Source organism: Podarcis pityusensis, assembly GCF_964106645.2.
Source record: "Podarcis pityusensis genome assembly, chromosome: 14".
In the NCBI taxonomy this organism is placed as follows: Eukaryota; Metazoa; Chordata; class Lepidosauria; order Squamata; family Lacertidae; genus Podarcis; species Podarcis pityusensis.
This window is the reverse complement of record NC_138039.1, coordinates 36921077-36947705: the sequence shown is the minus strand read 5'-3', so window position 1 is coordinate 36947705 and position 26629 is coordinate 36921077. Positions and strand designations below refer to the sequence as shown.

The 26629-nt window shown below is 45.3% G+C and overlaps 1 protein-coding gene across 1 annotated transcript; it reads right to left on the bottom strand.

Annotated features, from left to right (window-relative positions):
- Window positions 1-1359: 1359 nt before the first annotated feature.
- On the bottom strand, window positions 1360-26629 carry MINAR1 (membrane integral NOTCH2 associated receptor 1). Its single transcript, XM_080980335.1, has 4 exons — window positions 26460-26629; window positions 12932-15280; window positions 8628-8882; window positions 1360-4343 (listed from the first exon to the last, which is right to left on the bottom strand). The coding sequence occupies exons 2-4, from the start codon at window positions 15227-15229 to the stop codon at window positions 4146-4148; spliced, it is 2751 nt and encodes a 916-aa protein (XP_080836461.1). The 5' UTR covers window positions 15230-15280; window positions 26460-26629; the 3' UTR covers window positions 1360-4145.

Below are 26629 nucleotides of genomic sequence, written 5' to 3'. Positions count from 1 at the left end.
GTCGTTACTGTCACCGTATGAGGGGGGACGAGAAGGGATGGCCACTCGGGGACCGGTCATAGAAGAAAGGGAATGCAGCAGCCATGTGGCAGAAATCCTCGACGCCAGATGGAAGGGGGATCAGGTGGAGTATTTGGTAGCGTGGGAAGGAGAACCGGAGTCAGAAAACACTTGGGTAATGGCAGAAGATATCAATGACGAGGTATTGATAGAAACGTTCCATCAAAGGTTCCCAAGGAAACCTCAGCCTGTGGAGAGGTTCCGGAGGGAATACTTTGGGACCACCGATGAGGAGGAGGAGTTGGAAGGATTCTCGGAATCGGAAGGGGAAGGGGAGATGGACTCTGAGGAGGAGGAGTACTTCGAGACCAGGAACCGCAACAGGTGGAGAGAAGTGTTCGGGACATCGGAAGATGAAGGAAGTTCATTCCGGGGTTTTGCCTCCTCACCGCCCGTAGAGGAGGGGGCGAGAGGGGATGAAGGGGGCCCTGGAGGGGAGGTGGATGTCAGGGAACTGCCATCGGAAGGAAGGGAAGTGAAAGGGCTCACACAGGTTGGGAGAGACTCAGCAGCTGAAGAGGGAACCAGTAGGGGGAGAGGAGCTGAGCTGAGGGAAAGGGAGCTGGAGGGATGGCTCAGAGACACTTCCAGCGAAAACAGTGGGGAGGTTTCAGGACCTCCTGTAGGGACACCCACTCCTCGCCGGAAACTGTCACGCAGAGAGTCCAGAAGACGTGTTTCCGTTAAGGAGCTTTTATGTTGGAAGCGATTCCGAAAGCAACCACTGTCGGAATCTGCCAGCGACTGACGGAGCCATGTTTAAGGGGCTCCGTTACAGACAGAGGTTTGCAAACTTGACCAAACTCTGAGGGACTAGGATTTTACACACAAGCAGCTCATCGTCCCATCACAAAACCAAAACGCAACCATCCTTCAAAATTCCCACTCCTCTGAATTTTGTAGTGAAGTTCTCCTACCAAATGATCTAAGCCAAAATGCATCTACCAGGGGGAAGTGGGAGATCAATCTTAGTGAAAGTAATATGCACAAATGCATTGCGTTAGTGGGAACTGCTTGCAAAAAAGGAGAAAATGACACACAATTGTATCAAAAATGTGTGCATTAAGGGGGGGACACTGAACTATTGATGAATTTTTGCAAATAAACAGATGCAGCAATGTGGAGAAGTGAATTTAAAGGTAAAGGGACCCCTGACCATTAGGTCCAGTCGTGACCGACTCTGGGGTTGCGGTGCTCATTTTGTTTTATTGGCCAAGGGAGCCGGCGTTTATCCGTAGACAGCTTCTGGGTCATGTGGCCAGCATGACTAAGCTGCTCCTGACAAACCAGAGCAGCGCACAGAAATGCTGTTTACCTTCCCGCCGGAGCGGTACCTATTTATCTACTTGCACTTTGACGTGCTTTCAAACTGCTAGGTTGGCAGGAGCAGGGACCGAGCAATGGGAGCTCACCCCGTCACTGGGATTTGAACCGCCGACCTTCTGATCGGCAAGTCCTAAGCTCTGTGGTTTAACCCACAGCGCCACCCGCATCCCTGAAGTGAATTTAGGATGGGAAAAATGAGAAAGCGAGAGAAATTGAAATTGACAGGATTTGCCCATCCCTACAAACACCATACCCTGATTCTGTGGTTTCCCCAATGCACAGCCTCTTGTCACAATGTCTGAAGCAACCTTTAGGTTTTACTCATTCCATATCCTGGAAAGCGAGACCACCTGAAGAAGTGCATGAAAAGACACTGGCCAGCACTAAAAGAAACAAGCAGAGCAAACGTCATACGCTGAAATTTGCACACTTGGATCCAGACACTGGTTGGTTCACAGTCGTCATAGAGGAGTCATCGCTTCAAAAGGAGACATTTTGTTTCCGGGCTGATCTGAGCACTGTCAAAACATTACAGCGCATGGGTGCATGATATGCAGCTGTAGTTGGGGCTAAATAGCACCCACTATTTCAAAATATGAGGAACACTTACCACAGACAGCTGAAAGCAATATCCAACCCTAAAAACAATGGTCCCATCTGCACTGTTCACTGCACTGCCCTTCAATCGTGGCTTCCCAACCCCAAAGAATCCTGGGAACTGTTGAGAGTAGTTAGGAGACCACTGTTCTTCTCCCAGATCTACAATTCCCAGAATGGTTTAACAGCTCATGCTCTTTCCCAGGGAACTCTGGGAAACGTAGCTTTCTGAGAGGAATAGGAATCCACAGGAGAACCACAAAAAACAATGAACCTAAGTTAGGCCACATTCACACCATACATTTGAAGTACTGTGATACCACTTTAAAACCGTCATGGTTTCTCCCAAAGAATTCTGGGAGCTGTAGTTCATTAAGGATGCTGAGAGTTGTTAGTAGAACCCTGTTCTCCACAGGGTGGTTTAACAACCAATTCCTTTCCACAGAGAATTGTAGAGGCGAATGGGGATCCCATAAGGCCTCTCAGCATCTTTCTACAATACTTCTCCCAAAACACTTGGGAGTTGTAGCCAGTGCTATTTCTACTCAAGAGTATATTCGCCGAAGTTAATGAACATGACTAATGCAGGACTATTAATTTCAGTGGGTCTACTCTGAGCAGGACCTAGTTGGAGACAACTCTTGGTTTGTGCGTTTAAGCATGCACTGAAAATACTGTATTAGTTCTAGATCTGAAAAACATAATGCAGGATTTGCACTGCCCGCCCGATGCAGGACTTTGTTATGAAATGAAAAGTATTAAAACGACAACGACAACCCAATCACCACAAAACACAAATGACCCATCCTGTTCGTTTACATTCTAAAAAGGCACAAAATGTTTGTTGCGAAAGTAACATTCTGACAAACCTCCTCACAAGTTCAACAGAGAAGAGTGACAGGGGATCCAGCCAATAGCCAGCCTCCCACTGCCTATGCACTGAACCGGCTAGATCCAGCCACCCATACGTACATTGGGCATATCTGCCACATCAATGCACATGCACAGAGCTTTTCCACACAATGGAGGATCCTGATGGGTCCAAGACTAGCCCTCATGTGTCAGAGCTCCATGCGCAAACATCTGACACATGCACATGGCCTTTCTCATGTGTACCGATTGCACAAGTGATAGGACTGCATAGACAACATGCATGTCACCAGGAATTATGTTGCCTGTGCATGGATCCTTTCCTCTCCACACCAAGAAACCAACAGCAACTGTGCAAACTTCTCTAAAGTTACAACCATTCTGGTTATAAGCATTCCAACCATCGCAGAAGAACAATGGACACCTCCTGAATTTGTTGGATTTCGCCATGCCTGGAACGGAACAAAAGAGCAACATTTGTACGCCATTGGTGGAGGTAAAACAACAACAATGCAACCTTTTTTTGGCTGGAAGCACATGCCGGCTTTTTTTTTTGGAAATGTGATTATTAATGCAAGCAATAAAAAACCCTTTTGGATCTTTTTGGTCTACAGCAGATGATGCTTCACCAAAGTACTCAGTGATAACAAAGGAGGGTCTGAGGGGAAGACCTTGTTACAAAGAGCCCTTATCGATTCCAAATGTAGGAACGCACCCGTCCCATGGCAACCAATCTGCTTTCAAAACTGGACAAACAAGGAATACGTAACAGAACCAGCACAAAAATACATTCAGGTTGTTCATACTTTGGAGTGCAGTATCACTGCTCTTATCTGTCTGACGAGATGCATATTTGTACAGGATGGTTAGCAGTCAATCTAGATAACTTTAGTATAAAATCTCTCTCGGTACAGAGGAGGGAGAGGGACCTCTTTCTTCATCCACAGCCAGTCTTGCAAAATATTTTATCTTCTCTTCAAAGGGTGGGGGGAAAAGAGAGGAAAAGAATTCCACTTGTAATAACGTGTAAAAATTTAAACCTAGTTAGCGTTAAGTCTGCCAGGTGCTTTGCTATTTTAAAAAGACTCTTCTTTTTAAAAAAAACAAAAAAACAAAACAGAAACAGAAACAAACAAACCCCAAATGTCTTTACATGCTCCCTCGCTGGGATCGCTCAGCGCATCCTTCCCAGTTCACGGTTACAATTTTTGCCATAAGGTGATTATTTAAAAGACTGAATGGAATATCTGGAGCAAATGTTACAGGATGGATTTATTCATCCATCGTCAAATTCACGATTTCATAGTACATATGGGAACGACAATGACAAGGATAACAGTACAGGCTGCGGCTGCAATCAGGGCAGCTATTTTGCAAACTTTCGCTCTTCTGAATTCAGCTTCTTTGCGCTTTAGTAACGAGTCATAGCCTGGGGTGTAGATGTCTTCCATCCAGTACTCTAAATTGTTGGGGTTTAAAGATTCTTGAGTCTGGAAAGTAAAAAGAAGAAGAAAGCCATTAAGAGTCTCTTTCTTTGAATTCCAGCTCTAAATAAGGATACGCACATCCACTCAATACATTTAAAGCACTGCTGTATCCCTTGAACAGTCACGACTTCCCCCAAAGAATTCTGGGAAAGCGTAGTTTGTTAAGGGTCCTGAAGTTTGCTAGGAAACCACTATTCTGCTCACAGAACCACAATTCCCACCCAGAGTTCCCTGGAAGAAGGCTTGATTGTTAAACCATTCTGGGAATTATAGTTCTGTGAGGAGACTCTTCCTGCTTGATTCCCAGCAAACAGTATTCTGACACTGGAGGCAAAACATAGACATCGTGGCTAGTGATAGTGAAGCAGACACAGGCAAGAAGTGATTCTTCTTTGAAGCCTTCTACAGTCAAATCTCGGTTGTCAAACTTAATCCGTTCTGGAAGCCCGTTCGGCTTCTGAAATGTTCGACAACCGGAACACTTACTTTTGGGTTTTCGGCATTCGGGAGCTGAAACGTACATAAAGGGAGGCGTTTGGGAGCTGAGGTATGACTGTACAGTCATACCTAGGGTTACAGACGCTTCAGGTTGCATGTTTTCAGGTTGCGCACCACGCCGAACCCGGAAGTACTGGAACGGGTTATTTCCGGGTTTCAGCAATCGCACATGCACAGAAGCACTAAATCGTGCTTTGCACATGTGCAGAAGCGCCGAATCATGATCCATGCTTGTGCAGATGCGGCTCTGTGGGTTGCAAACACTGCGGGTTGCAAACGTGCTTCCCGCACGGATCACGTTTGCAACCTGAGCATCCACTGAATATAAAAAGAGAGTGTATTGGTTATGCTTAAAAATTCAGGCTGACAGGCAGCTTTCCAAAGATGGCTTCCTCTGTTGCCACGCTCTCAAATTTGCAACAAACAACAAAGCTTATTATAAAGTGGCTGCCTCACGCTCCCCTGTTGCAACGCTTCCTGCTCTCAATTCAGCAGCCTCTCTAAAAACAGACTGCAAGATGTCCTTAAGTCAAGTCCTAGCAACACCTTGTGACTGAAATCTTCTAACCCCTCCAGTCTCTTGGGTCTCAGAACGGCTGATTTATTCCTGAATCTTGCCACCTGTGTGTGACAGAAACTGCGAAAAGCATCTAGTGGTGGTGGGGAAATTACTATTTAAAATACAACTCATGTGTAAAATTCTGAGGGAGGGCAGGCCTGCACAACAAGCGACCCACAGAACCGAAGGGAGCCTACCAGCCACGTAGGCCGACTAGACCTGACACCTGCATTCGTAATCCTCGGTCAGTTGCCAGGGACCAACCATAATATTATTTGCCAGCTCTGAGGCACCTGGGCCAGGTGGTGTGGAACAGTCAATTTAGCTTCCCACACAACATCTCAGAGCAGAGCTATTTCAACACCAGGCATCGTGGGAAATTAAAATGGCATCTGGTGCTGATTTGGAGTGCAACTACTGACCGCCATATGCAAAGTCCATTTGGGTGTTTTGCCCTGGGTCTTCTCAAACCTAGAAGGGAGTATCTTATTAAAAACAATTAATATATTAATTGAAATCAGATTGGTTGTTGGGTTCCTACTGAGGGTATCCAGCGAGCCAAAATGACAGTGATGAGGGATTGAGGAATTCTGTGATGTTACAGCAGGGGACAAAGCTGCATTGTAACTTTTGAATAAATGAGTTTTAACAAACAAAAACAAAGCAATCAACATTTTTAAGCAGCAGCAACCCTGCTAGCTGATTTGTACCTCTCCAGTTGGTCAGTTTCTAAAACAGATAATTGACTGAACGCTACAACCCTAGTTATAATATGCATGACGTGCTCTGAGGATTTAGAATAGGCAAAGTGAGAGATGGGGAACTTGTTGCACTGCGGTTTGCTGCTAGACTGCAAAATCCTATCTAGCATGGACTTGTTCCATTGCTCTCCTGCTGCTGAGGCTGTCATGGAGTAAGAGACTGGTCCTGATCTCTGTGGGCAGCTTGCTACATTTCCATACTGCATGCTGAGAAAGGAAGCCCCCTCTATGCACTGTAGCATAGAAGCCAAGCAGCTGGTGTGAATGTGTTGAGAATGGGTTGTGAGTGAACGTAGTGTGGGTGGATTTAGAGATCTAGTCAGCTGTGCGCCTTAGTATGCAAATGGTCCAAAGTAGTCAGGATGTACATACTAGCAGTGGGCAGACCAAATAAATACCAAAACTAGAAGGGATCAACATTATTATTATTATTATTATTATTATTATTATTATTATTATTATATCTCACCCATCTGGCTGTGCTTCCCCAGCTGCTCTGAGTGGCTTCCAGCACATATAAAACATTAAAGAACTTTCCTATACAGGGCTGCCTTTAGATGTCTTCTGAAAGTTGTGTAGTTCTTTATCTCCTTGACATCTGATGGGAGGGCATCTCACAGGGAGGGCGCCCCTACCAAGAAGGCCCTCTGCCTGGTTCCCTGTAACTTCACTTCCTGCAGTGATGGAACCACCAGAAGGCCCTCGGAGTTGGACCTCAGGGACCAGGCTGAATGATGGGACACCCTATCACTGCACACACCCAATTCACACACAAGTATGGCATGTTCAGGTGCACACACAAGGCCCACCCCAATGTCCTTGTGTACATTTATTCTCCGTGCTTGGTCCCTGATCTTGCCTGTGTTGTTCAAGGAACCTCTCTGTGTGGCTTCTTCTTGTGTTCCTTTGAATGCTAGTAGAACTCTCTGAATGATCAAGGACCAGGGCACGCGGAAGACTGTGGACTGAGTGGGGGCAGGCAATGCACACAAGGACATTGGGCATGCAGCCAGGATGTGCCCCAATCCACACTTGAGATCATTCAGGCGTTCATGCGGACACCTGCGCACATCTTACATGTGTGTGAATTTGTGTGAACATGAGATGAACCTGCTGGATCAGGCCAATGACCCATCTAGTCATCCTGTTCTCACAGCCCCCCCCCCCGATGCCTGCAGGAGGAAATCCTCAAGTAGGAGCCAAGCACAACAGCGCTCTCCCCTCCAGTGGGTTCCTGCAGTTGATATCACTGCATTATTGCCTCTGCCCCTAGAGGGAGGGAATGTGATTTAAACGGCTCAGGACCACAATGCCTCAAGGACCACCTCTTTCCATATGAACCTACTCAGACCCTGAGATCATCTTCTGAGGCCCTTCTTTGTGTCCCCCCTCTTGAGAGGTCAGGAGGGTGGCAACACAAAAACGGGGCCTTCTCTGCAGTGGCTCCCCATCTGTGGAATGTTCTCTCCAAGAAAGTTCGCCTGGCACCTTCATTATACACCTTTAGATGCCAGGCAAAAACATTCCTCTTTAACCAGGCCTTTGACTGATCTGATTTACATCCTACACACTTTTTAAAATGCTGGCTCTTTTTAGGGCGGTTCCATTGGGTTGTCGTTTGTATTTGGATTATATGTATGTGATCCTTTATGTCAGGCTTCCTCAACCTCGGCCCTCCAGATGTCTTTTGGCCTACAACTCCCATGATCCCTAGCTAGCAGGACCAGCGGTCAGGGATGCTGGGAATTGTAGTCTCAAAACATCTGGAGGGCCGAGGTTGGGGATGCCTGCTTTATGTGAACCACCCTGAGACCTTCAGGTATAGGGAGGTATAGAGATTAATTAATTAATTAATTAATATGGGAATGGGCCCCGCCCACTCCTGGTATGTAGACCCTGACCACTTTCTCCCGAGGAAATGCAGCTCATAGGAAGAAAAATCTCCCGCACCTCTCAGATACAGGTTTGCAATCCAAACCTACCACACCCTCCAACATTTCTTCGTTGAAAATAGGGATGTCCTATTCAATAATAATAATAATAATAATAATAATAATAATAATAATAATATTTATACCCCATCCATCTGACTGGGCGGCTACCGATATATATATAAAACACAATTAAACATTAAACATTTTAAAACTTCCCTCTACAGGGCTGCCTTCAGATGTTTTCTAAATGTTGTATCTCCTTGGTTCGGGGGTCACATAACTCCACACCCTCCAACATTTCTCCGATGAAAATAGGGACGTCTTAAGAAAAAGCGGGACATTCCGGGATCACATCAGAAACCAGGACAGCTTCTGTAAATCCGGGACTGTCCTTGGAAAACAGGGACACTTAGAGGGTCTGACATACTTACTGACAATATGAATCTCTATACCCTTCAACATTCAGGTTTCCCCTTCTTTTGGGTAGGTTCCACTTTGGCACAGGCCACCCACGGTGGAAACCAACGTGACTCACTTGTAGATCCAGAGCGGCCAATTTTCCTTTCTCGCCCGAGTTTCTCGTGTATTCCTCAATGGTCCACGACGGCTGAGCCCGCTTCACTTCCGCCAGTTCCATCAGCCGCATGTCCGTGTAGAGGGGGTTGGTCTTCATGTGCGACTTGAGCGACGCTGGGTAAGGGTGGGGGCTGAAGACTTGCTCAATCAAGAAGCCATCTTTGGGTTGCTTGGAGTGCCTTGGGGCGTGTGGGGTTTCATATTGCCTATCTGCCTGCAGGGAGTCGCACAAGGAGTTCAGAGAAGGAAAGAAAGGAGTTTTGTGCTCAACAACTCAGTCGCCTTGGCTGCATCCAGATGGCTGTTTATTCGATTCATTTTTAATTTCATTCAATGTGTTTCTATGCCACTTTCCATTCAAACAAATCTGAAAGCGGCTTGCAAACAACAAATGGCAATTACATAATAGAACATCACAGGTACAGCACAAGTCGTATTATATATCATCCATAAAATGGTTACTATATGTATTACACCTAGAGCTGGGTGATATATCAATATATCATTCAAGACTGGTTTGAAGTCCATATTGTGATATTGGTTTCATAATTTTTTATTGTGAATCACGATGTGTGTGTGTTCTGTGCTGTGCAAAAATCACGATGCAGGAAAAACCCTTCAGACATTCTGCTATATCACTATATCATGATGTTTAGCTGCTGTTGAAAACCAGGTATCGCTCAGCCCTAAATACTACTACTAAAAAATAAGCTAAATACTATTTTTTCTCACACACACACACACACACACACACACTTGCCCGCCAATTCAGTTAATCAAAATATACATACACACCCATCATTCAGGACCTTCATCTAACAGAAGTACAACAAAGCTATACTTTAATTTATTGGTTTATTCCATTTCCCCAATGTTTCCCTTGCTGTTTATTTCTGCATTATACACAACGCAGAAGCCACTTATGGGAAAACTACTGAAATTCAGTACCTGTTTAGTGCTCATTTCTATGTTATTTGATGGGGGGGGGATGGGACCATTTGCAGCCCTTAACCTGGAAAAATTGTGGGAGTAAAGTGGCAAAATTTGGGGCAGTACACCAGCATATAGTTCTTTCCTGCTGTTATTATGGAGGAACAGAAGCACACATGTAGCTTCTGTAGAAACGTTGTCCAGTGATGTTGGTTGTGTCATACCATGTCTAGTGGTGTGAATGAAAGTCAATGCAACATGCTGGTTTATGGGTCAATAAGCTACAGTTCCATAACACAACAGGTACTGCAGTGTGAAAGGAACATTAGAGAACAGGGCAGTAGCACTACTGTTATAATCAGGAAAACTAATGCACTAAGGGACGCGGGTGGCGCTGTGGGTTAAACCACAGAGCCTAGGACTTGCCGATCAGAAGGTCGGCGGTTCGAATCCCCACGATGGGGTGAGCTCCCATTGCTCGGTCCCTGCTCCTGCCAACCTAGCAGTTCAAAAGCACATCAAAGTGCAAGTAGATAAATAGGTACCGCTCCAGCGGGAAGGTAAACGGCATTTCCGTGCGCTGCTCTGGTTCACCAGAAGTGGCTTAGTCATGCTGGCCACATGACTCAGAAGCTGTATACAGGCTTCCTCGGCCAATAAAGCGAGATGAGCGCCGCAACCCCAGAGTCGGTCAAGACTGGACCTAATGTTCTGGGGTCCCTTTACCTTTAATGCACTAAAGGTAAAAAGGCAAAGGCCCCCTGGATGGTTAAGTCCAGTCATAGGCGACTATGGGGTTGCGGCACTCATCTCGCTTTTCAGGCTGAGGGAGCCGACATTTGTCCACAGGCAGCCTTCTGGGTCATGTGGCCAGCATGACTATACCGCTTCTGGCACAATGGGATGCTGTGACAGAAGCCAGAGCGCACGGAAATGGTGTTTACCTTCCCACCAGAGTGGTACCTATTTATCTACTTGCACTGGCATGCATTTGAACTGCTAGGTTGGCAGGAGCTGGGACAGAGCAACGGGAGCTCACCCCTTCGTGGGGTCAAACCACCAACCTTGAGATCGGCAAGCCCAAGAGGCTCAGTGGTTTAGATCACAGCGCCACTCACTTCCCATGCACTATTCCCCATTTCTGAATGCACCCCTAGTCAACCAGGAATTTCATGCAGAAGAGCTCATGAAACTCCACACAGGTGAGTCAGTTGGCTGGCTAAGGAGGGTTGATCTCTTCCCTAAAACTCTGCCTGCTATGTGCGGAAGGAAGTGACTGTGAAAGTGACTAGGAACAGGGTAAGAAATTTGGCTCCGTTCACATTTTAATACGAATCTACCAATTTTGCACCTTCTGAAATAATATACAATTTGAAACATTCTTCTTTGGATTTCTCGAAATAAAATAAAAAGATTCTCAAGGCACCTGACATAACTAAACAAACAAAACTTCTACAATTCAAAACAGGATAAATAACTAAAAGAAAACCCATAAGCATAATAGTATACACAGGAGCAAGCAAGGCTTTAATCATTCATAAAAGCCTTGTGAACGAGAAAAACTTTAAAGCCTGTTTAAAAAGAAGAAGAAAGTTATTTGTATAAGTTATTTAATATACTCATAAAGTTCTGTACCGCTCAACCAAGAAGAAGGATCTTCTTTAAAATGCCCACAAACTACAAACATGTTACACAATGTGACAAGCACATGTTACATACTCTCTTAATCTTTAAACCATCCCTAGTTTCCTCAAATCACACACTACAAACAATTTTTTCCCCTGAAAAACCACCCCAGCAAAATCTATGAAAGAATAATGCACAGAACTTGTCAACAAGCTGAAGCCTCTCACCAAATGCTGAATTCATTCAAAATAAGCCATTCCTTATCCTAGCCACCTCAAATTCATCATGGGCTGTCCTCGAAGCTGTCTCTCCTATGCTGCTGAGTTTCATATCATTCCACTGAGATATGCTCAAACTGTAAGTCGTAGAACCTACTACTGCCCTTCCAATTTCTCATCATAAATGGAGGAACACGATTCAGTCAACACACATACCCCTAACCGCTGTGGCTCTATAATTAAAAATAACAATAAACGTTCATTTCCTTCTCACAGTTCTTTTCTGTCCTTCACACATCCGTGTTGGCATGTTCCAACTGACCTGTCTGACAGACATTCTCACTCCATCCAGCTTTCCCCCACCTAACCTTCTCTCACGACAAGTTCGTACTGAGCATGTGCAAGGAACAACCTTATGAAATCCCATTGACCAACATTGGCCACAAAAATGCCTTTTTGATTTATTTATTTTTAACCCAATCTACAAACATATTACACTACTATTAGACAAAAGCACACTCTAGGCATTCCCTTTGACCTAACAGAAAAGATGCAGTACAAATGGAGAAATATTTCTGGAAAAATCACCTGAGCAAAGTCTAAGAAATAAAAATATAAGGTACCCATCAAGAAACTGGTATTTTGTTTAGGTTTTTTAAAAACCTCTTCAGAATAAGCCATTCCTTACCCCTTCTACCCCAAATTTGATTTGAACCATCCTGAAAAATGCCTCTCCTATGCTGCCCAGTTTCAAATCAGTCCGATGAACCATTTTCTAACTATCCCCGGGAAACTTGACTTCTCATTATAATGGTGGGATTTAATTCAGCCAATTTACCCTTAACATAAGGCCATGAGTGCGGCCCTATAATTATAGACTAACATCAGATAACAATAGTAATAATAATAATAATAACAATGTCAGAATACAAAGATATCTAAACAGAGGAAGAGCACATGTGAGTATACACTTCTTAAAGGCATTTCTCACCAACAGGTGAGTCCTATCTGTAAAGAATTAACATGCAAACTGAACTGTTAAATGAACTATACAAGTCTATTTGCTTTCAGGTCAGCTCAGTTGGCCAAGGTGGCGATTTTGATGCCCGTATGGATGCATATTCCTGCATTTCAGGGGATTGGACTGGATGATCCATGGGGTCCCTTTCCAATTCTATGATTCTAAGTATACCATGTAAATTAAAAAAATCTACATTTTGGGGCGGCTAGTGTTGTTTTGGGACAATCTCAAATTATACGATCGGTGTTGTTTTTAGACTGCAGCTCCTTATGTATTCTGGATATTGCCGTGGGGAAGAAAAAAACAAGTGGGTTAAGAAAACAGACGGAAATTCATTAAAACAATTCTAACAGTAGTGTAGTAGTAGGCAGATGTTGTAATCCTCGGAGCCTTTCACGAATTACACCAGATCCTTTTCATGCAGTCAAGTTAAAAATATAATTCACTGAGCAGAAATTGAAAAATTACCTCTTTGGATTTTCTGTGCCAGTCTTTGTTCTCGCCTCCACCCCTGTCTTTCATATCTTCCTCCGTAATGCCTGCTTGGTTCGTATATGTGATAGCTCGCCAGTCTCTAGGGGAGTTAGATATACTAGCTATCTTGGATTCTGTGGCACTGTTTTCCTCTGTCAGTGACCTCGAAGACCTCCTGGTGAACAAGCTTTTTTTTAAGGCTTTGACCCGGAGGCTTTCGCTATTGCTGCCACTGGCATCCGAACAACACCAGTCCGGATTATTCTCCAGTTTGCCTCCGTGCGAAGAATTATGGCACGAAAAGATCCTGGGCGAGGTACTTTCTTCAGACTGAACCTCACTGGTCAAGGAATTGAGATCCAGTTGGACGCTCACTTTCTCTGGCTGCTGAATCTTTTGATCCAACTTGTTTAGCTTCCCCAGAACTTGGGAAATTTCATCCCTGACGCTGGAGAGAGACTCCAGTTTCTTTTCGATTTCCCCAATCCTTAGAACCAGTTTGCAGACGCTGGTTTTCAGCTCGTCGTCTGTGCCGCTGATCTCCAGCCGCGACACTTTTTCCAGCTTGTTGCCGGCATTGCCGTTGGAGATTTTAGCTAAGTGGTGTTCAGGGGAGCTTTCGCAGTCTGATTTGTGTATCTGAGAAAGCGAGCCGGTGCTGTTGTAACACGACGACTGCATCACCCCAGTAGACCCACAGATACTCATGTCATCCAGAAACCTGAAGATATCGCTGATGTCGTCGCTGACAATTTCAGAGTCGTCATCAGACTGCTTAAGAGAATGTCTCTCTCCGTATTTATTCTGACTGGGGTGGACCATCTCTTTGCACTTCTTGTGTTCCAGCCCCTGTTGGTCTGTCTGAGTCCCAACACTGTTCGTTTTGTCAATGCTGAGAAGCTGGATAGAGGTGCAGTTAATACTCTTGTCTTTAAACTTCTTCATGGGCTCGTGTTTCTCCACTTCCAAGATGGAGGGGATGTCTTTGGGTTTATGCCCGTTCGGTTTCATGGCGTAGCCAGACTGCATCATTGACTGCTGATCCTTGGGGTTGAGATAAGGCTGGCGCCTCTCTGTGGCTGGGAAATTGGAAGGCTGGCTGTTTGAACCCTGGTACCGTGGATTCTCTTCAGACTGTTTCCTGTTGAAAAAGGACCTTTCAAAATCAGGTACTTCTTCGGTGTTCAAACTCCAGCTTTTGACCGGCCACGGGGTTTGTTTGCTTGGCTTCCCCAGCCACCGTTTGGTTTCTTGCGGTCCGAGAACGGTCGTCGGGCCGAAGTAAGTAGAAGCCTGGAGATCGTCTAAGCTTTCATGCTTGACCCTTCTTTTATCAGGCACAGGCGAATAAATCGGGTTCAAGTATTGACTGCTGTAGGGCATCTCAAAGCTGTGGTTGAAAAACGCCTGCTTGGAGGTCTCTTTCCTGCCCGGAGGTTCGACGAGCTCATCCTCTGCTTTGCTAGTGGGCGACATTAAGCTGGGCGAAATGGTTATGAGGTTGTGGAAGTCCTCCTTGAAGATGTTCCGCTTCTGCACGCACGACTGCATCACAAATGGCTCGTCATTCGAAATGAACGCCTCCTTGATGCTCGCGCTGATGGGCAAGGAGTCCTGGTCAGATATAGACTCAGTTTCGAGGTTCATGGGGAAATATGTGCTCTGCATTTCGCAGGGGGGAGAGCTGGCAATGGTGTAGGACGCCAAGGCCTGCAGTCGGTCGAGGGAAGCCGCTCGCCCTTTCATCTCCTTATTGACCCCAAGCAGAAAGTTGGGCTCGGAAGCAGGTACGAACTGCGGGCAGTCCTTGCAATCCCCTTTCCTGCATTTGGACGACCTCCTGTTCGAATACCCCCTGTTAAATTCTCCATCCCTCAGCTCGCAGTTGAGCACGCAGTCCACCATATTGCACACTTCTGTGTCCGATCGGCAGGACTCCAGAGACTCTTTCTTCCCCATCTTTCCCCGGGAAACAGGAAGCTTCTCCTTGGCCACCCCGCCGTTCATCTGTATGAGGTTGAATATCGTCACGATGTCTGCCGCAACCATGATCTTCTTCGACTGCTGGTTGTTCACACTGCACCTCATTTTGTCCTTGAACAAGGTGGCAGGGAAATTAGGGTCTAGGCAGGCAGTGTAGAAAAGCACACTCCGCAGCTTGGCCAACTGGGACAGATCAAACCTAGCACATAGCGATTTGCAGAGATCCTGGTAGGAGACAGAGTTTTGTTTGGTATCCAGCTCCTCCAAAATGTTCACAAGGAACAGAGAAGAGTCCTGACTGGTTTCCATGGCTGGTGGAGATCAGGCTTTGCCGCTTATCCCAGTCGTGTTATTCCAGTTCTAAATGAACACACAACAGGAAAGAGAAACAAAGTAAGCTGTGTTTCGTAAGCCACCTAAAATCTCTAAAACAAAACAGCAACTTTTAAAATAATAAAATGATCAACCATAACTCACCCACACACTTTCTTTTATTCATGTCATTAAGTGTTCTATGGGTTGATTTTTTCTTTTAAAATGATGTACACTAAGACCACAAGAAGCTATACCATATCATCTATCTCAGTACAGTGATACCTTGGTTCTCAAACACCTTGGTACTCAAACAACCTGGAACCCAAACACTGCAAACCCGGAAGTAAGTGTTCCGGTTTGCTAACTTTTCCCAGAAGCTGAACATGCTCTGTTTTGAGTGTTACACTTCCAATTTGAGTGCCACATTTCCGTTTTGAGTGTTAAGCTGTTTTTGCTATTTGTTTTGAGTTTTTGTGGCTCTTTTTTGTTTTTGTGACTGTGTGGAACCCAGTTCAGCTACTGATTGATTGTGTGATTGCAGTACACTGTTTACTGCTTTCCTTTTATGGATCAATGGTCTCATTAGATAATAAAATTCATGTTAAATTGCTCTTTTAGGGGTTGTTTTCAAAAGTCTGCAACGGATTAATCCATTCTGCATTACTTTCTACGGGAAAGCGCGCCTTAGTTTTGGAATGCTTTGCTTTTGGAATGGACTTCCAGAACGGATTAAGTTTGAGAACCAAGGTACCACTGCATTTCTCAGTCACACTGTAGCAAACACTGGGAATTCTTTTGTTAATTCATATTTGTGTTTGTATGCGCCCTGAGCGGCTCACAGCATCCAATAAACAACAATATAGCAAATTTAAAAGTATAAATAACCACAATTACATACAATCATAGAGTTAATGCCTCTGATTAGTAGAAGGGAAGGGATATAGCTCAGTGGAAGAGAACCTGCTTTGGTGCAGGTTCAATCCCGAACATTTCCAGGTGGGTCTGGGAGAGGACCCTGGAGAATTGTTGACAGTCAGTGTTCACAATACAGAGACCTCTGCTCCCCTCACAGAGCAACAGTTCCCAGAGCGGTATAACATTCAATCCCTCATCTCTGGAAGAAGAAAAGAGGATGCCCCTCTAATACATCTCCGCACCCTTAACGAAGTTCCCATAATTCCTTGGGGGAAGCCATGACTAGTTAACAGGCTGTGGGGAGAACCTTGAAGCCAGTCAATGTGTGTCTCATTCCCTGCAGCTCCAGCTGACCTCATGCTGGGTGCAGGGAATCACTAGAGCAGGCAATAATCACGATGAGGGGGACACCGCGAAGCCAGCCAATGCCTCTACATAGCTCCATCCTTATTCCAGACATCATGATACATAGGTATATTGTATCACCCAACCCTAAATACCGAGTTCAAATTGGTTCATGTGTGAGGAAACACAGAGGCCCTGAGCTGCAGAAGGCTTTATAGGTCAAAACCAGCACTTTGAATTATAGTCATATCTTGGGTTAAAGATGCTTCGGGTTAAATCTTTTCAGGTTGCGTCCCGCGGCGACCTGGAAGTACCAGAAAGGGTTACTTCTGGGTTTCGCCGCTCGTGCATGCGCAGACACTCAAAATGATGTCACACGCATGCGCAGAAGCTGCGAATCACGACCCGCACAAGCACAGACACGGGTTGCGTTCTGCTCAGGTTGTGAACGGGGCTCCGGAACGGATCCCGGTCGCAACCAGAGGTACCACTGTAGTCCAAAATATAACTGGTGGCCATTGCAGCCATGCCAGGATTGGTGTTATGTCCTCAGAATACCTTACCCCAGTCAGCAATCTGGCAATAGGATTGCATCAATTCCCAAAATTTTGAGAATTACAGTGGTACCTCGGGTTAAGAACTTAATTCCTTCTGGAGGTCCATTCTTAACCTGAAACTGTTCTTAATTTGAGGTACCACTTAGCTAATGGGGCCTCCCACTGCTGCTGCACCGCCACAGTGCGATTTCTGTTCTAAACCTGAAGCAAAGTTCTTAACCCGAGGTACTATTTCTGGGTTAGCAGAGTCTGTAACCTGACGCGTATGTAACCCGAGGTGCCACTGTATGGGGACAGAACTACCTAAACTGTATAGAAATTTATTTGCGTATGCTACTGCAGCAGCAAGAATGCTACTTGCCCCAAAGTGGAAAAAAGCAGAAGTCCCAGCAAAGGAAGAATGGATACAAAAACTTACGCACTATGCAGAAATGGCAAAACTTACTGGAAGAATGAGAAATCAAGACAACAAACTTTTTATAAAAGAATGGAAATGGTTCACTGAATATTTACAGATAAATTGCAAACAGATAAAAAACATTAGCAGGATTATTGTAATAACCTGCAGTTTCATAAGAATATATATTTTAGAGTAGATAATTAAATGAGCAAATTAAATGAATTTGGACAGTGCTTTTTTCTATTTTATTTTTTTTTAAATTTAGGAGTACTCTCATTTTCCTACTCATATTGAAACACTGCCCCTCAATGAGGCCAAACTTAGATTCACAAAATGTTTAGGGGTATGCGTACCCCTGCATTCCCCCAGGAAAAAAAAGCACTGAATTTGGATCTGCAGAAGATGTTAAAAAATAAATTTAAGGAACCGCAGAAAGAGGGGGAAGGAAGTCACACTTTGAAATGTTAATTTGATTGTAATACTAATGAAATGCACAAACTTGAAAAGTATAAATAAAAACTTTTTTTTTTAAAAAAATGATTGCATCAGGATGTTTTTCAAGATATGCTTTACTAACATGCTTGCAGTGTACGTACGTCTCAGTAAAACTGCATCAAAGGAATCTTGACCGTACATCACCTTAGGATGACTTTCCCCAGCGTTTTATCAATGCCCATGGGGAGCGAGGGGGAAATGACGCGAGCAGAAGAAAGGCATCAATACCTGCAGCCTTTTTTCAGGAAGGTCCATGCATCCTACTCTACAGAGGGCAGTCCTGTATTTGAAGGAGTCTTCTATCTGAAGTCCTGTCTGGTTGACAGATTAAAGGACCATAAGAGAGGAGAGGAAGGGCCTTGAAGTTGCCCATCAACAGTTAATACCTGAACAGCAAACTGAGCAGGCATGTCTCTTGCATCTCTATTCGAACTGTAGTGATTATTTTTCATATTTGCATCTATCCGTATAAATTAGCGCATGCACATTTTTATGCAGCCTGTGTCCTGCCTTCATCCATTTCTTTCAGCGATTCGTCCCCTCTGCTTTGTCGATCTCTAAATGGCCCAATTCCAAAATTAATTGTGGGGATTCTAGCTGAAAGTAGAATTCAGGGAAGGTGGATCTCTGAGCAAAGCAGGTAAGCCGGAAAACAAACACACCAAGGAAAGGAACGGTGGTGTCATTCTTACAGGATACTCTATAGCAGGGGTCAGCAACCTTTTTCAGCCGTGGGCCGGTCCACCGTCCCTCAGACCATGTGGTGGGCCGGACTATATTTTGAAGGAAAAAATGAACGAATTCCTATGCCCCACAAATAACCCAGAGATGAGTTTTAAATAAAAGGACACATTCTAAGTGGTTATGTAAGCTTTCAGAATACTTAGAATTAGCCAAATTGACAGACATAATAAGACAAAAACCAAAAAGTAAAGTAAAAAAAGAATGGGAGTGCCTAAATGAATACCTCAAAAGTCAAGGTTCGAGGACAGAAATCTGGCTGAGTCTGGAATAACCTTGTGAAGTGAAAGGATAAGAAAGGGATTTATATCTACATGTTAGGCTAGAGATGATAAGGAAAACAGTAAAAACAGGAAGACACAAAGAGAGATAAAGGAGGTGCTGTGGGATTGGTGGAAGTCAATGTTTTGTTGTTGTTTTTATAGTTTTTATATTATTAACTTGTAAGATATGGATTTGTTTTGTTTTTTTAGTTGTTGCTTTTTTAGTTTTTCGAATGTTGGTTTTAGTGTGTTGTGTATTGTTATTTTTAGATATTTTCCGTGTTGTTGTTGTGTGGAAAATACTAATAATTTTTTTATTATTTTTTTAAAGGACACATTCTACTCATGTAAAAACACACTGACTCCTGGAACGTCCACGGGCCGGATTTAGAAGGCAATTGGGCCGCATCCAGCCCACAGGCCTTAGGTTGCCTACCCCTGCTCTATACAGTGGTAAAGGTAAAGGTACCCCTGACCATTAGGTCCAGTCATGACCGACTCTGGGGTTGCGGCACTCATCTCGCTCTATGGGCCGAGGAAGCCGGCGTTTGCCCGCAGACAGCTTCCGGGTCATGTGGCCAGCATGACTAAGCCGCTTCTGGTGAACCAGAGCAGTGCACGGAAACGCCGTTTACCTTCCCGCCGGAGCGGTACCTATTTATCTACTTGCACTTTGATGTGCTTTCGAACTGCTAGGTTGGCAGGAGCAGGGACCGAGCAACGGGAGCTCACCCCGTCACGGGGATTCAAACCGCCAACCTTCTGATCAAGAAGTCCTAGGCTCTGTGGTTTAACCCACAGCGCCACCCGCGTCCCATTTCTATACAGTGGTACCTCGGGTTAAGAACTTAATTCATTCTGGAGGTCCGTTCTTAACCTGAAACTGTTCTTAACCTGAAGCACCGCTTTAGCTAATGGGGCCTCCCGCTGCTGCCGCCGCACCACCAGAGCACGATTTCTGTTCTGATCCTGAAGCAAAGTTCTTCACCTGAGGTACTATTTCTGGGTTAGCGGAGTCTGTATCCCGAAGTGTCTGTAACCTGGAGCGTCTGTAAGCCAAGGTACCACTGTAGTATGAATCCTTTGACAGGGGCCTGACCTTGAGAAGTATGTGCTCTACTACTCAGGGGCGCCCCAGGTGTCATCCTGAAGGGGGGTGACATTCGGTGTAGGTGCCCCCCCTGCCTGCGACTCCCCCAACCCCGGTGAGCGGCAAAGCTGCGACTCTCCCCCTTCCCCTGGCTCTCTGTAGGGGAGGATCGCGCAGCCACGTCAATCAGCCTGTGGGCAGATCGCCCTGCCCTGTGGCTCCACCTCCAGACGCACGGCATGTGTGCCACTCCGGGTGCCAGAGAACCCAGCTCTGCCCCTGCTACTACCAAGGCATGAATGCTGCCCACCTCCCCTGCCAAATAAATTTACTGGCTTCTGGGGCTTCTCTGTCCTCTGCCTTACATGGGTCTGCCAGGGATTTGAACCTGGAACTTTCTGATTCCAAAGCAGATGTTCTACCACTTCAGCAATGGCCCTTTCCCAAATCTCAAGCAAGTGAGTCAAGCAATAGACTATAGAAAAAAGCATCAGGGGAAGCTCAAGTGCTGATCTGATCCCCAAATTAACTTGGGTGTTTTTGAACAGCTGGGCATTTAAATGCCTTCCTAGTCTACCTGCCGAAGAGTCCTGCGTGAGCTCAAAAGCTTGCAGAATTACACATCAAAAGAGGTTGACTTAGCAAAAGAAATTCTCTTATCTGCTCCATGCCACCTTCAAAACGAAATGCCTTGTGACTGTTCAATTAACAATAAAGGAAAAGCTTTGTCTTTGAAGAGAGATCAGTCTTCCCCAGATTCAATTTTCCCAACTGGAACAAAGCAATCGCACTGCCGTGAAAACGCACACACGAGAACACCACCTGACAACTTGCCAGAGTCTACCGGGGTTGGTCTTTAGGACGAGCTACGGGCTCACTACCGATCAATCCTTTCATGACCTCTACAAAAGCAGGTTGACTACACGTCATACTCCTTGTGTGAAGGTGGAAAAAGCCTGAGCCCAGCATTTCAGCTGTTGGGAGATCAGACCGTGGCATTAATCATTCCATTTTACCTTCCCAAGACTACCTTCTCTGAGGCAATGAGATTATTTTGTCTTCAAAAAAAGAAAAGCAACACAAAATTATCTTTAAAAAACCAAAAACACCCTGCAGGACTAGGCAATATTAAGGAAACCTTATCCAATATGCAGGTTATGCATTACTTTTTCAATGCAAAATTCCAGCGCTTTGCTACAGTGTGTGGACAGCACTAAGGCAATCACCTTCAAACAAGCAGAGCTAATACTGTGATACTAGAGAAGTATCTCCAATTAAAAATTTCACTCTTACTTTGATCTTCAGGATTTTTTTGCTATTGCACAATATTCACCCATCATTCTTTGAGAATTGCTGCAACTCTTCAGAACCTGGCATTTGAGACCGGTGGTCTTAAAACCAAGAAAAGCATACTTGGGTTTCAGATCACTTAGCCCCATTTTTGCCATACTGTTACTAACACTATTATCAATATCGCACCTTGTAGGGGAACTTTTGCCATACAAGGATGCCCAAAGCAGCTCACAACACAGCAATGTGGAATCAAATTGTAGAAATCCTAAGAACTGACTTTCACGTAGCATGTTTTGCAGGTGCAGAGAGGTAGGCTGAACAATACATTTTGCTGCCTGAGTCGTAGAAGAGCCCCATTCCAATCCCACATGCAGGCCGAGGCACAATCTGCACTATACATTTAAAGCAGTATCACACCGATTTAAACACCTGTGTCTTCCCCCAAAGAATTATGGGAACTGTAGTCTGATAAGGGTGTTGACAGTTGTTAGGAGAGCCTCTATTCCCCTCACAGAGCTACACTTTATTCATATACCTAATTCATACCCCACCCTTTTCTCCAAGGAGCTCAAAGTGGCATCAATGATTTCCCCCCTCCTCATTCAAGCCCCCCACAACAAACATTTGAGGTTAAGCTAGGCTCAGGGGCAGAAGATCAAACTTATCCATTCTGAAGGAAATCAGCCCTGAGTGCTCACTGGAAGGACAGATCCTGAAGCTGAGGCTCCAATACTTTGGCCACCTCATGAGAAGAGAAGACTCCCTGGAAAAGACCCTGATGTTGGGAAAGATGGGGGGCACAAGGAGAAGGGGATGACAGAGGACGAGATGGTTGGACAGTGTTCTCGAAGATACCAACATGAGTTTGACCAAACTGCGGGAGGCAGTGGAAGACAGGAGTGCCTGGCGTGCTCTTGTCCATGGGGTCACGAAGAGTCAGGCATGACTAAACAACACAACAACAACAACAACAACAACAAGGCTCAGAGGCAGTGAGTGACTGGCTCAAGGTCGCCCAGTAAGTTTCATGGTTGAGCGGGGATTCAAACCCTGGTCTCCCAGGTCCCAGTCTGGTGCATCAACCACTACACCATGCTGGTTGAATAGTGTTGGACAGTCAACCTTTCTTTCCAGGGAACTTTAGGAGTTGTGAGAAGAATAGGGGGCTCCCTGCAGCTCGCTTAACACTCTATAGTTCCCAGGATTCTTGGGGGAAGCCATAACTGTTTAAAGTTTTATAATACAGTGGTACCTCGGGTTAAGAACTTAATTCATTCCGGAGGTCCGTTCTTAATCTGAAACTGTTCTTAACTTGAAGCACCACTTTAGCTAATGGGGCCTCCTGCTGCAGCCGTGCCGTCGCTGCACGATTTCTGTTCTCATCCTGAAGCAAAGTTCTTAACCCGAGGTACTATTTCTGGGTTAGCGGAGTCTGTAACCTGAAGCGTCTGTAACCTGAAGCATATGTAACCTGAGGTACCACTCTAATGCTTTAAATTTACAGCAGAGATGGGGCCTGGTAACTGAATCTTACTTCAGTGCAAGTGATGGGATAGCATACTGCATGACAAGTGAAGGCAGCAGGTTAGCTTTAAAGAGCAGAGGGTCAACCACAACGGCAATATCTCCAATTTTTCACTGCTTCTCCTTGCTTCCCAGCATCTGCTGCCTGAGGCGGCTGCCCCACTCCGACCAATAGTAGGGCCGTCCTTATTTGCCATCAATCCTTATCTCCAAAATTCAGATTATGTTAGTCTGTGGAACCAAAATGAAATTGGTATTGTAGCACCATAGAGATGGACAGTGCGATCTCAAGCATGTCTCAGCAGAAGTAACTCCCATTGTGCTCAATGGTGCCTCCTCCCCAGTCACTGTGTTTAGGATTGCAGCCAAAAGATGTTATTGCGACATAAGCCTTCGTTGACGACAATCCACTCTGCCAAATACACGGAGCGTTCTCCTCAGTTAGCAATACACACAGCACAGAACCAGTTAGAGTGTCGGACGAGACGAGTTCAAATCCCACACTCGAGCCATGAAGCTGATTGGACGACCTTGAGCCAATCACCACCCACTCTCAGCCTAACCTACCTCACAAGGTTGTTGCAAGGATAATATGAAGGGGGGGGGGAAGAACCATGTAAGCCAACTTGAGCTACCTGGGAGGAAAGGTAGGATATAAATGGAAGAATAAATAAATTAAATAGCCAAAACAACAGGAGTTTAAACAGTGAGTGGGTGGCATTCAACCAAGTTTTACCCAGTGGCATTAATCAACATGACTCTGTTAGGTCCATTAACTCCAACTGGTCTACTCCGAGTGCAGCTTAGTTGTGTTGGGTGGGGTTGCTCCTGTTCCTAGAGACTCCCTTTTATGCCATAGCCTCTTGGCCATACTATTTACAAACACACACACATATACTGTATCCATGAATAAAACAGCCAAAGCATTTCACAAAACAAGCCCTACACAGAAAACGTATGCCGCAATAAACCTGAAGTTTTGCTAGGGGGAAGCTATATAAATTAAGCAGGTAAATAAATATGGGGAAAGCAAAATGTTACTTTGAAATATTTCCCTCGAAGGCTGAATTTATTTTATCCTGGATTGTTTTATTTGATGCTTTAATGTGTTGTAAAACATTCTGAGATCCCCCCTTTAAAATATAAAGCAGTACAGAAATGAAATGAAAGATAATAATAATAAAACTCATTGAGGAAAAAATGGTGCCTAGACATTCTGTTGTGGCAAGTGTAACCTAGGTTTGAGGTACCATTTGGTGATTAGCTTATATATCTGAGCTTCTAACACTGCCTTTAAGATCCCACAAGACTCTTGGCTGTTCTCCCAAACGTGATCGAAACAGCCTGGGTATATTTGCTTAGGAAGAAGCCCCATTAAAATAAGCATTAATACTTAGAGTAAATATACAAAAGACCAGGCTGCAAGCCAGTTCTTAGACCTGACCACTCCGTGGCTTCACATGTTGCCAAACAATGCCCCTGCCCATTTGCTTTCTGAATTGGTGGAGAAGAAGAGAAGAAAGCACTTAGGAGGTAGAGAGCCCCATGCAGGCTCACTCCAATCCAACCTGTCCCATTCTCTTACAAAGCGAGGAGGTGGAGGGCAGGGGGTTGAGTTTTGCTTCTAGCCAGCCTTGTGTGACACACAATGGAACACAATGCCAGGGCCACCAGCTTGTGCTTTCAGCTTCTCTGCAAATCCCCACCCCATGGGGCAGGTATGAGATACTTTGCTGGCAAGGCGCCTCCTTAATGTGATTTTTATTCACTCTCCTCAAGCCAATGGGGAGCTCGGGGTGGTGGTGAGGTGAGGACAATGCCCTGCAGCCTGGAAGCAAAAAGCAATGCAATTTGCTAGAGGCTTATTCATCAGCAAACAGTTTACTGCAAGTCTGCATTCTCCGCAGCAGGAGAAAAGGGGAAGAAAAGCAAGCTTTGCACAGAACAACACTCGGTGGATCTGCTTCCTCATCTCTCTCATCAAGCATCCATCACACAAAGAAGCATAGGTGGATGCCAAGGAAGTTGTGAGGTTTATGTCTCTTCTCTGATATAGGAACGGTGATAAAAACTCTATATAAACCCGGCTTCCTACACAGGGAAAAAAAGAAGGTTGTGCTGGCTCGATTGCCATGTTGTCAAACACACCGCCTCTTACACGACTGAACACACACATTCCAAAGAGGATGCATTGTATATCCACACAGCATTCCCTCCCTGGTTCTTTCTCTCTGCACAAGTTCAAAGAATGCTTAATGCCTTACAGAACACTTTAAATTAATACCTGTTGTTATTGTGTTATGCAACTAACCCCCTGTATTAGGTAAGTGATCTACATGTGTGGGGAGGGTGGGGGAAGCGGGGCAAATTATGATAGTAAAAAAACACCATAATAAAACCTCACAGAATGTTATGATTTGGTTCCTGACTCCCTCACACCCTGAGAACAATCCTTCCACAATCGCTGTCACATGTATACACAGTTTCAGCACAAGAATGACTCTCCTGCCCACACAGATATTAAAACATGGTCACCTTAATTCTGTGTTGTTGTTGTTGTTTTTAATATTGAGGATCTGCAGCATGGAACAAGTGGAAAAGCATACAATCCCACCGTAGATTCCAAAACATTGCACCCCCTCCTCCCTGAAGCCCATTTCCCCGTGTTTCCATTTCACAAAGCAAAACAAAGATGACTTGGCCAGAATTGACTATCCCATCCACAACAGTCTTTTCATTCCTGCAAGCCAGGTTCTTTTGCAATGTTTACCCGCTCATCCCAGACCTCTACAGCCCCCAGATTTTCGCCTTGATTTCTGGTACTGCCATTGCCATTGCCCATCCGGAAAGGCGGTGGCGGCAGGGTTTGGGCTGTTGTTTTTCTCTTGCCATCAACTTATCACCAAGCCTCAGCTGGGCTCCTACGGAACTCAAGCAGTCAGAGAAGTATCACCAACAAAAGCTGAAGTTGTTGCAACAATTTTGTATCCCCCTCCCTCTCTTTGCCCCCCTGGGAGTCTGAAGCACCAAGAAACAGCAGGACCCCACTTCACAGCTCCATGAGGAAGCCAGGATAAAAAGAGAAAGAGGTTGGCAGGAGCCGGCAGAGCCAGCCCAGTGTTCCTACTCCAAATCTATTCCGTGTCAGTTGAAAAGTCTCCCTACTTGATCCAGCCAGACTCTGGCTTGGGTGGCTCAATCAAGAGGGAGGAAATGGACTCCTGTACCTTTAAGAGTGGGGAATTTCAGCAGGTACAGCTTTTCTCCCAGCCCCATACCTGCCAAAATCCTCTTTCCAAAATAAACATCTATAAGAGGCAAAGGATGCCTTCATGAATACCTCTGTCCCCCTCTCCTCGCCAACTGGGGGCCCTGGCCTTCCCACACGGCTTTTCCTTGGCATTGTCCTTTTCCAACCTCTCCCAAATTTCTCTCCCCTACTTTATAAATGCGGTCTGGGGTGGGGTGGGTGGGTGGAAGGAGGGGGGGAGGGAGGGAGCACTCCTCAGGAAAGCAAACCAAGCCTTGTCCAAGCCAACTGTGGCGGTTTGGGCTATTTACGCATTTGGAATTGCAGGATCCCGGATCCTCTCTTTCTTACCTCGAAGTTGTCTTGTGGCGGAGTTGGGGAGGGATGATCGGCGCCTGCTTCTCCCCCCTCCCCTCCCCTCAATGTCCCCTTCACGTCAGGGTCTTCTTCTGCCGCGGCTCTTGCAGCCGGGACCTTGCAAGGAGGAGGAGGAGGAAGAAGGAAGAGAGGAGGGAAAGCGG